Below are 11,974 nucleotides of genomic sequence, written 5' to 3'. Positions count from 1 at the left end.
AGACTTTTATAATATTTAAAAAAAATTCTATTTTAAATAAATGCTTTTTTTTGGTATCCATCAAAGAACCTGGAAAAAAAGTATCATGTTTTCCACAAAAAAAATTAAGCAGCATAGCCTTTTTAACATTTGATGATAATAAAACAAAAATCATGTAATACTGAAAACTGGAGTAATGGCTGCTTTGCCTGCACATGAATAAATTATTAGAGACTTTATTAGAGACTTCTGTCAAAAACATTAAAAAATCTTACAGACAAAAAAAATTTGAATAATAGTGTACATCATGACTTGGATAAAGCGGGACATAATGTATGTGATTAATCAGCATGTGACTGTGAAAGACTGTGATGTCATGATCTGAAGGGCTACCGGACATGTTCAGAGGGAGGCCTGGGTCTGCTTCTTTTGCACTTAAATGGATTAAATGTTTGCGTTTTATACTAAAGTACCAGTTTGTTAGACGGTCCAGAAAGTAAAAGCAATGCCACTGCATATGATAATCATTATCCATGGAATGACTGACTGATTGAATTAATTTGTGATGTATGTACCTGATCGTGTGACAGCAATGTACTACTGGCATCTGAAAGCTGTCTGCTGTTTAAATTTTTATTTTAAACTCTGTGAAAATGGGTAAAGGGTCAAAAATGTAATGACATATTAAGACTTGAAATTCAGTTTGAACTGCTGCAAGGTAGCTGTCAGAATGTCCTTTTGTTCGGACTATTTTTTGTTCATATGCCATCAGTGTGGTGTTTTGCGTTACACATAATTCTTTTTATTTTTTTGGTCAGTTGATTTGTTGTAAATTGTACATTTTATTTGTTTGTTAATACAGTGATGGAAATATTCACAGCCGTTTTGCATATTATTTTAGGATGATGTTATTATTATTACTGCTATTATACAAAACATCAACAGTTACAAAGCTTTCTGCTTACATTATCACAATTTCAAAGACTTTGCTTTAAATTTACTTGAATACTATGTTGGTGGGGGTTTTTTTATCTCAGTTGGTGACCAGTAGGTTTGATCTGAATCGTGTCGTGCTGATTGTCCTTGTGTGATAAAGACTGTGTTCCCTCTTGCACTGGTTCAGCCTAAAATGCCTTCTGCCCTGAAAGATACAACTGATGTAAAGACTTGCATTTCAAATGACAGTACAGGACTAGTTATTGCATAATAAAGCATACACTGGGAACTTTCAACTAAATGTCTTTGACTCATTTCACCTTGCTCCAAACAAACAGTTGTTGACCCATATTTTATTTCCTTCCCGCTTCATAATTTCCTTCTCTCTTCAGGGTTTAATAATGAACATCTTAACATTAGTTTATTTTAATTAAAAAAAAAACACCTGGAAGTAGGAAACTGGTAATTCATCCCTACAAAACACACACACAGTGGATCAGTTTACGTGGGTGTGAGCGTATTCACAGGACCAGTCACCGCAGGGCTTATGTTTCAGACGGTTATTCTTTGAGGCGTGTTTGTTTAACCGTCCCAGAGCAGGAAGTGATCAATTAGGGCCATGTGAATCTGTTTATCACTATTGTACCTATTAAAACATTCCATGACACCATTCCTTGAACTTCCTTGTGTGGGTTACAGCAACAGTCCTTTATTTTTTGTAAACAAAATACACTTCATGGGATGTAATACGATCAAAAAAAATAAATATATACACACACACACGAATGTACAGGTAAAAAGAAAAACCCATTCTGCTTTCTTTGGATTAAGCTGCAGCCAAATGTACTGTGCTCAAGTCCAGTCATTTCAATAGAAATCTGTGCAATCATCTGGAAAAAGTTCTCAAAAACAGATTTCACTCATGTTCATGTTGGTAATACAGATTTGCCATGTTGACCAACAGAAAGCTGCTGTGACTTGCATTTCACATCATTACACTACTGACAATGGACCTTTTTTTGCCCGCAAAACTGCACCAAAAGTTTGTGACAATACTTTGTATTGTTTTTGCAAAAATTTTGTTTTGATCAAATGTAAGCAGACATTTAGCCATCAGTCAGTTTTGTCACACTTGTCCACGTGCTGTAAGGTGACAATGATTTTCATACAGCTCTTCAGTCTTTACCGCAGTCCTGCTGCTTGCCTTAACTCCTTGAGCACCCAGCAGGCTTTGCAAGGAGGTATGGATGTACTGTAAACTCACACCGGTCATCCTGATTTAGCAAGTCCAGTAACAATCTAGACATGTCTATCTTACTTATATGTTGACTGTGGTAGTAGAAGGTGTGGTAGTAGACATCTGCAAGTTCTGGGACGCACAACGCATTGAGCCCGTCGTGACGATACACTGCAGGGGCCACAGAACAATCCCCAACAGCAGCACCATGAGGAATATAAATAGCAGCAAACGCTTCCAATCCATCAGTCGTTCCAGAAGCCCAAGTCGCGGTCGAGTTTGAGAAGAAGATACAGCGCTTTGTCCACTGGCCCCAATATCGACACAGATGCAGAACGCTGGCACACCTGGAATGTCTATTTGCCGCTGGTAGCACAGCCTCTCCCCGTCCAGCCACACCTGCTCCTCTTGCTGCTGGTGGACGGGCAGACGACACAGCACCTCCTGGCTGGTGGTCAAAGCCGGAGGCCCCTTTTTTGGGATGGTAGTGGGCTGGCGGCAGAAGGGGCAGGAGATTTTAGAGTTTTGGGGGTCCATGGAGGTGGTCATAATGCGGGAAAGGCACTCGAGGCAGAAGGTGTGAGTGCAGTCCAACCGTTTTGGCGTTTTGAAGACGTTGTCATAGGTGTTGAAGCAGATGGAGCACTCGGGATGGGAGCTCACCCTCTCCAGGTCTGTTTCTAGCGGGACCACCTGGGTGTGCCACACCGCAGGGCTCGGCTCCATCTCACTGGAGTATGGTCTTCCACTCTCTTACTCGGGAGGATTCACTGGAACAAGCGAGACAAACCTCTCAAAATCACCTCTAGGTTCATTCCATATGCTCTAAACCAAAACTAGGGCACAGCTTAAATTTACCGCCATGCAGGTGATTTATGATGGTTTGCATGTGGACAGCACTGAGAATAAATACACATTTGTATGGACATTAAAGTGCAAACAGAAATGGTACACTGAACAAGAAACCCAAGCAAGAAGATGGATTCAAAGTAATCATCATGCCTTTGTATGATGCCCTTTAAACAAATTAACTGTGACTTTGAGTTGGTCATCAGTTCTACAAAGAACTTGTTTCTGTGCATTCGCTGTTACAAATTGTATTGCATTGTTTTATTTCAAACCATTTGCCCACCTGCGTTACCTTGCTTTAGATCAGGGGTGTCATACTCAGTTCCTGGAGGGCCGGAGCCCTGCAGAGTTTTGTTCCAAACCTGCTGCAACACATATGCCATGTCATATGTCAGCCTTCAAATAAAGCTGAAGGACTTGATTAGTTGGATCAGGTGTGTTTAATTAGGGTTGAATCTAAACTCTGCAGGGCTCCAGCCCTCCAGGAATTGAGTTTGACACCCCTGCTTTAGACCAGTGGTCCGCAACCCTGGTCCTGGAGGCACCCCAACACTGCACATTTTGCATGTCTCCTTTCTCTGACACACCCATTTCAGGTCTTGGAGTCTCTACTAATGAGCTGATGACCTGAATCAGGTGAGTTTGATTAAGGAGACATTCAAAACGTGCAGTGTTGGGTTGCCTCCAGGACCAGGGTTGGGAACCACTGCTTTAGACCATACACTATTAAAGTTTTTTTTTTTTTCAATGGTTCTTTGTAGCATTTAATTTTTTTTTTTTTTTTACTGCTTTGAAGATTACAGTTCTTTATAGTTTTTCAGATAAATATATTGGTTTCTGGGTTGATGCGCCAGTACATGGTGCTTTCTAAAGATGTATACAATAAAAAGTTCTTAAAAAGGTTTTTCAGTGGTTCTTTGCTCAACTTTAGGTTCAGCAAAGAACCATTTTTCTCTGCGTACACTAAAAATAAAGGTTCTTTACGTGCATCAGTGGTACTATGAAGAACCTTTGTTGTTGAACAAGGTTATTGTGGAAAGAGTTTCTTTAGGTTAATAAAATGTGCTTCACACAAAGAGAAATGGTGGGTTTTAAGAACTTCTTATTAAGAACCATGGGCCTCATTTATAAAACGTGCGTACGCACAGATTTGATCGTAGAGTGTGCCCACGCAAAAATCCACGGCAACGTTCAGATTTATAAAAACGGTCTTTGATCTGGAAAAGAGCTTAGCGCCACGTCAGGGTCTGAGCAGACATACGCACTTTTGTTTGCCCGAGTGCTGCAGGTTTTTGAAAATATAAGCCCTTCTTGCCGTTTGTAAAAGATTTGGACATTGTCAGGTGCTCTTTTATAAGTCAAGGACATGAAATAGACATTAGACACGTTTTCTGTGCGTACGTTCGTTCTATGAATCACACGTACGCACTTTGAGAAATTATCGTAAAATCAAATTTAGGATTCTTTCTACGCAGTATTTTATAAATGAGGCCCCATGTCTTCACTCATTTATAGTTTCCAGAAGTTCTTAGTTTTCAGAATAACTAGAGAATAAAAAGTTTATAAGGTTCTGTGGCATTAAGTTGTAAAAAGATTTTGGTTCTAATTATGATCTATTTTTAAGGATGTACAGAAGTTTAGTAAAGGACAAGAGCGCATGAAACACCCATGCTTACAATGTTGGTAAGACACAGACTGCTTTGTTGTCCTTGTTCTGCCAACGTCAGCACTACTGTCTTTCAGAAACCCTTTCAGCACAATGCGGCTCTCTAAAAGTCATCGCTCCACTGGTCCTGGCATTTGGAGCTGAGAAGAATTTTATCAACAAGGTGACTCTAAAGCTCACTACATTGTATAATACAGTGAAGTATTTTGCACAGCCCATCCTGAGCTAAATAATATGTGCATCTAATCCAGCCCTTCTTTTAAGTGGTTTTGTACCTGCACATGTTCAAGTGGGGGTTTGGTTGAGAGCAGATGGCCTGTTCACAAGCCCTGCGGGGCAGACCTATGTGTATGTGTGTGCATGTGTGTGTTTCTTTCTCCATCCTTGCACTGCACAATGCTCCTGTTTGTTCTCCATTATATTGGTCTGGCTTTGGCATTCCTGGAGAACAGGCTGGTGCCCAGGCAGCCAGTCTCTCAGCACTGTGTAAAACCCCCAGACTCAAAGCCACGGCCTCAAGAACACCTGCGGTCCGAGTCCTTTCTGTCTATCTCCTTTCATGACCTACACCTCAACGCAAAACTGTTTGACCACCATTAGTGCACGAGTTCTTTGTTATTCATTAACTCAACCGCCTCTGTTGTTCCCCAGGCAAACACACTAAGGGTTGACAATGTTCTTGACCTGATTCTCCTTCCCTGTGTGCAACGGGCCCTGATGCTTGAACTTTCACATGACGCTCTCAAATCTAGAGATCCCGTTTGATAACAAGAACCATTAGGGAAGGGTTTGAAAGTAGCTCCACTACTTTGATATAATGTCTAGGTTGAAGCCCAAGGACAAAACTGCAGTTAGCTAATGCACAGATTATGTGCTTTTATCTGGGAAAGGTCATAAACGGTTTAGGTGAAGCCCTGTTGACCCCTAGATTGTGGTCTCCCTAATTTAACTTGCATATAAATGGCTTCACCAGCATTCTGTCAGTTTATTTAGTGTGGGCATTTTGTGTGCATGTCTGTTTTGACATCAACAATGAAAATACCCTGAGAATTTCAAATTCTAAATGCATATTTTATCCATTGTTATGCGCATTGTATTTTGTCTTAAAATCCTTAAACTAAGTATGTACAATTTATTGCTACCTTATTAGTTATTAGTCTAATTTTAATATGTAATTTTTAAAATTGATCTTTGTTAGTCTATATTGGATATGTAATTGTTCATGCACTTTAAAAACGCTAATAATTTAATAAGAATTACACTGTTTTGAGCAAAAATCGAAATAAATATCCATCTTCCATAATGTACATTATAATGTTGAGATGCTTAAATTCCCTTGTAGTATTTAAAGCAATTTTACTTTTCTCATTTATTTTTCTTTTTTAGTGTTTTATTTTCTCAACCTATTTTTTTCTTTCTTTTTTTTTAGTCTTTAAGTTTTATCAGACCTCTGAGAACACTTTGTGTGCTCCACTTTGACTTGCAGTAACTTCACTTTACTCTCCAGTATTGTATATCTTACTCTATATTATTCTCCAGTCTTCTCAAACAAGATTAGAATCACACAATATAGGCAGTTAAAGTTAACGTCCCTTGGGGCATTGAGTAACCCATCCAGTTTTTCCTCACTTCAGTTCTATTTCCGAACGGCTGCCCTTCTGTATATCAGCTGAAGTACCGCCACATGTGGCAGACAATATTGCACATGTTCTTACCTGTTCTGATAACTTGAGCTCTAGTGTTATCCTTGTTCCAATGATTCCTCTTTTATCTTCTCATCACTTTGCCTCCCTAAGGACACAAATGCATTATCAGCTCTGGAGCTGTCAGCAATCCTTTTGATAATGTAATGTCCTCCTCTTAGGAGTCTGTTAAAAGTGGAGCTGAATGCAGGTGGGCTGCCGGTGCCTGTCGCGTTCCTTCTCAGTGTCTCGTGTCCACTCTTTGTGTCCACTCTCACCTGCCTCAATTTATCCACTCTCTTTCAGCACTCGCTATGGAAATGACACTGATAGGCAGAAACAATAACACGGCCTTGAGGGAGTGCCAGAGACAGGGGGAGGCGGAGGTTTGGGATGAAGGAAAGTATATTCATAGTATAACATTTCCATTCTCTTCATTTGCCCATTCTCTTTTTTTCTTTCTCTGTTGTTCAATCTTCCCCAATCGTTTCCCAGCATGTTGCATACTTTTATATAATCTGATTGGCTACACTCTAAAAAATTCTGGGTTAAATATAACCCAGCGCTGGGTTAAAAAGGGACAAACCCAGCTATTGGGTTGTTTTGACCCAGCGGTTGGGTTGTTTTGAACCCAACCGCTAGCTAACAACCCAATAGCTGAGTTTGTCCCTTTTTAACCCAGCGCTGGGTCAAAACAACCCAATAGCTGGGTTTGTCCCTTTTTAATCCAGCGCTGGGTTATATTTAACCCAGCATTTTTTAGAATGTAGTATTATTACTTCCTCGAATTTCAGAAAATACCAACACTTACTTACAATTGGGCATTTCACTAACATTTTATCTTCACACTTGAAACTACCATAGTCAGCACACATGCCTTCAGAAAGTTGTCTGAAGATGTCAATATCTTTTAAATGTCGGTACAGTCTTGTGCACATGATAAAGCTACAAAAGCAGTGCCAAAGTAAACATTATAGCCTTAGAGAAGGCTAACACTTGAATGGTTTTCTGTGTATAGCCTAATAATCAAAACCAATCACATAGAGATCATCTCTAAAAGAATATTCAATACATGAATACCCTTTATTTGTGAGTCAGCCTGTAGGAAGTAAACAGACAACGACAACAAAGTACTTAGAGTGAGTCAAACGGATGGTAATCTGTTCATCTAATATAACCTAATCCCCAATAGTCAATATCAAGTGCTCCACTTTCGGACTCTTGTCATTCCTCTGCATCTCATTCCACAGGAATGTGGAGAATGCATGACCGATACTTCTCTGATGGTCTCACATGATCACACAACAATGCTTGCCAAATTACCTGTGAAACACTGATGAGGCTAAATAAAGGCAGTTCTGACTCTAGAGCTGACTTTAAATCAGTGGTGAGTAACATCAACAACTTGTAATGCAAGAAAGTAATATTCTTTCTCAGAATTGTTTGCAGTAACATGCTGCTATTTAAATCTTTAGTCAACTGAAACCATCCCTCTAAACGTGTTTTAAATTCAGTTTGTGGATTATTGTGGATTTATGTGGATTGTGTTAAATAATTAATTATTAATCATTTCTGAATTTATTTGCCCCTGATTTACTATCATGATACTGAATGATGAGATAAAATGTAGTTACCTAGATGTGAATCTAAAAATAGTCTAAAAATAGCAATCTACAGCTAAATAGGTAATGATGGTCGTTAACATTTAGTGCACTTTTTCTTTTATGAGTAGAAAAACTGTTTGGGAAAACCCCTTCTTACTCTAATGAGGATAAATTTTCCTTTCCTCGTAGTAATTCATTTCACAATTAATTACCAAAATGAATTACACTTGTTAAATATTTCCCCTGGGGTCCAAAGTTAAGCCCTCTGTTCTCCAAATGTGCTTCAGTGACTCAGAGGTGCATGTTTGGCATGTCTTGTGATCCACTGACCCACAAGATAATATAGTAGGCCAATCTGATAATATGGAGAAAATGATTTATGGACCACATGTTCACCTTTGACAACTACACAAAAGAATACATTACTGCTGCAGAAGGTTGAGGTACTTGTTGCTTTGTCATGCATGTGACTATGCGTCCAACCAAAAACAGCATGTGGCTCGACAGCTTCAGAGTCGAGGGGGAGTGTGTGTGTGTGTGTGTGTGTGTGTTTGCATGATGTTTACTGAAACAGATTCTGACCAGTCTTTACTGGAGTAATAAAAACGAATGTCTGTCCCCCTGCCCTACAATACCACATAAACTCCACATACCCTAGTAAAAAAGTAATATATTCCAAATACATTAATTTCATACTAAGTATAGTGCAAATCTATCAACATATTTACTAACATATATATAGACTTACTGATATAAAAAAACAATAATTAAACCTTATTTGGAGTACAGCACATTTCTTAATATTAAGCCTAAAACATGTTCGAATGTTACTTTTGATGAGGATTGTATGATCTTTGAATAATATCGATCTTTAAATGCAAGATGTACCTGAAGTATACTTGCAATAGTTCCACTTTAGCACAATCAAATATGCTTCAGTATATCTTTAGTTGGACCACTTCCACACAATTAAAGTGCATTAATTACAAAATTAGTTGTTCCAGTTTAGCAGACTTTAAGTACACCAGTTTAGTATACTAAAAGTACAATTATTTGTATTAAGTACATACATATGTAAATGTATTTGGAGTGTACTTAGCATGAAATTAATGTATATACATTTTAGTATATGTATTTTCACTAGGTTAGTTATGGACACCAATCTAGATTTCCGTTAAGATGCCCTTGATATTCTGACAGCAGAGGACCAGCGCAGTGCCTCAGTGTAATATCTATGAACTAGAGATGTGTGAGGACAAGGACTGCTGTGACGCTTTTAGAGCTAATTTGATTGTATTGATGATTTGGATTGAATTGTACTTCACTGGAAAAAACTAAAACGAAATGTTTAATTGGATGTTATCAAAACACTTTCATAAAAAATAGTTCAGGGTCAAAGTTTTTTTTGTTAATAATACGCAAGCTGGAAATCATCACGTTTTGTCATATGCACTTTGGCCTAAGTCTAGTGTATCTCATGGCAAATTAAGCCATAAACTTCTTTTTACTTCTAGTCTATAAGTGTGTGTTGTTCACTAATTAATGTAATTTTTATTTAAAAATAAAATATTCTTGGTCTACAAACATCAACGTGGTTGTTTTGGTGTGTATAGAGGGGTGCAGGTATGACATCAGAACCCGGAAGACAAATTCGCCTCTGGTTCCTTCGAGATTTTGACGTTTTGTTTTACAATGCAAACTGCACACAGCTAAACCGAAAATATGAATTTTATGTTTATTTTTGAAAACGTATGTTTGTACTTAGTCATTTGGGGTGTGAGTGTGTGCAGTTTATGTTGTAGAACAAAACGTCAAAGTATTGTCAAGTTATGTTTACCACAGACTTTATTTTACTCATAAATAAACCCCATTACAAAACCCCATAGGAAAATCTCGAAGGAACCAGCAGCAAATTAATCTTCCGGCTTCTTAGGTCACCTGCACCACTCTGTAATGACACGCCATTTCCACATGTGCACCTGGAGTGTTTTCAGCATTATCCAGCTTTACACCCAAAGTTACTGTTCTGTAACTTTTCTGTATACTGTTCTGAGGTAAAAGGCCAAATTCAAGCAACACCCTGCCGCCAGGATGTTGCTTTCAAAGGAGGAAGTAGATGGTATCCATTTCTGGCACAGATCTAAGACAACAAAGAAGGAGTATTCATTATTTATAAATATTAAAACACTTTATTTCCATAGTCCACTTTAGACATTCTATTAACAATAAGTAACTTTTGCAACTACATGTCAACTAGCAGTTAGTAGAGTATTAGTAGACTGTCTGCTTAATATCTTCTAACACTTTCTTTGTCAACTTATTCTACTAACCCTAAACCTACCCTAACAGTCTACTCTGAGAGTTAGTAGACATGTAGTTGCAAATTAATGAGAATTAGTTGACATGTAGTTGACATGTTACAAAGTTACTTATAGTTAATAGAATGTCTAAAGTGGACTATCGAAATAAAGTGTAACCATAACTATTTATTATGTATTGTAGTTCTAACTGTAACAATCACAATCTTTTAATCTTTTAATCTATTTATCTATTTATTTGTTGTTTGTTTATTTTGGATAAGTGTTATCATGAAGCGACTTTATTATTGGTAAAGTATTAGTTGACTTCACTTTGGTCTGTCACAGTTAAAATTACAGTATTTAAGCAAACTATATAAACAAAAATGGTCATATATGCATTTCTGGTTCACTATTACCATGGCTCTAACGTAAACATGATGTTCAAAACATGCTAAAGCACTTTCTGAGTGTAGCATAATTCAAATAGTAAAATCATTATTTTTTTGCATGTTCAGTTGCACATGAATTCCAGCATTATCACATACAGGAACAGTTTTGACAGTTTTTGAAAAATTCCCCACAAACTGGTCTGGTAGTTATACCTGCACAGGGACAGACACCACAAATACAGGTATGGCTTGTTAAGGGGTGGTTTAACCTGAAATATCTGGCCTATAGTAACCAAACTGTTGTGGGTTTAAACCCTCCAATGGATGCTTCTTTACCTATTGTATCACAGAGGTATAATTGTGACTGTGTATATACTGTATGCATATATAGTTTTGTATGTTTTAGGCTCCCTATATACTCTCAACCTTCACAGTACATTTTAATTCAGTTGCACATTTGAAATACATGATGAATTTACAGAATGTCACTTTTTGTGTAATTTTTGCTCATAACCCTGGTTCATTTCTGACCTTGAGTCAGAAAGTCACTTAATAAAAATAAAAATTAAAACATTCTGGTTAATAATCAAGACTTTGGGGATGGGCTGTGCACACATCTTTCGCAATATTTAATTCATGTTAAATTACATAAATGTACCTCTAGTGCAGCTAAGCAGTGCTCACAATCCAGCTAACAGGGAACATTCACAGAACTTTGTCTAATTCTGGCATTCTGGCAAGGTTCTGTCAAAGTTATGAACAAAACATTCTTCCAGCAACATTATTGAACTTTCATTCAATGTTATTTGGCCTTTAATAGCTTTTCTTTCTTTTTTTACTGAAGTTACCAGTTACTTTTACCAGTTTAGTATACTAAAAGTACAATTATTTGTATTAAGTACATACATATGTAAATGTATTTGGAGTGTACTTAGCATGAAATTAATGTATATACATTTTAGTATATGTATTTTCACTAGGTTAGTTATGGACACCAATCTAGATTTCCGTTAAGATGCCCTTGATATTCTGACAGCAGAGGACCAGCGCAGTGCCTCAGTGTAATATCTATGAACTAGAGATGTGTGAGGACAAGGACTGCGGAAGGATTAAGATTTAGGAAAACTACTTGAGACCAATGAGTGATTGTTCCTAGACCAAATCATTTTGGCTCAAAATGCTTCATAACTCATCATGGTGAGATGGAAATATCTATCGTTTGAGCAGTGGCTCTACCACCAGTATTAGAGCATTATTTTCATGCTTTTTTTTCTTTCGTGTTCAGTTTTCACAAGATCTCTCAATGGCTGGTACTACATTCAAGCCAGGCTT

General features: G+C 37.7%; 1 protein-coding gene across 2 annotated transcripts; it reads right to left on the bottom strand.

Annotated features, from left to right (window-relative positions):
- Nucleotides 1-1,566: 1,566 nt before the first annotated feature.
- On the bottom strand, nucleotides 1,567-3,329 carry LOC107593948 (RING finger protein 223-like). 2 transcript variants are annotated; one of them, XM_016283850.1, is made up of 2 exons: nucleotides 3,294-3,329; nucleotides 1,567-2,922 (listed from the first exon to the last, which is right to left on the bottom strand). In XM_016283850.1, the coding sequence occupies exon 2, from the start codon at nucleotides 2,876-2,878 to the stop codon at nucleotides 2,234-2,236; it is 645 nt and encodes a 214-aa protein (XP_016139336.1). In that variant the 5' UTR covers nucleotides 2,879-2,922; nucleotides 3,294-3,329; the 3' UTR covers nucleotides 1,567-2,233. The 2 variants fall into 2 exon arrangements, with proteins under 2 accessions (XP_016139336.1, XP_016139335.1); XM_016283849.1 differs by having other exon boundaries at nucleotides 3,285-3,318.
- Between the last annotated feature and the right edge of the window lie 8,645 nt (nucleotides 3,330-11,974).

The sequence above is a fragment of the Sinocyclocheilus grahami genome, unplaced genomic scaffold, assembly GCF_001515645.1.
Source record: "Sinocyclocheilus grahami isolate Dianchi unplaced genomic scaffold, SAMN03320097.WGS_v1.1 scaffold177.1, whole genome shotgun sequence".
Classification (NCBI taxonomy): domain Eukaryota; kingdom Metazoa; phylum Chordata; class Actinopteri; order Cypriniformes; family Cyprinidae; genus Sinocyclocheilus; species Sinocyclocheilus grahami.
Note: the sequence above shows the minus strand (reverse complement) of the source record. Positions and strands in the feature narration are given on the sequence as shown.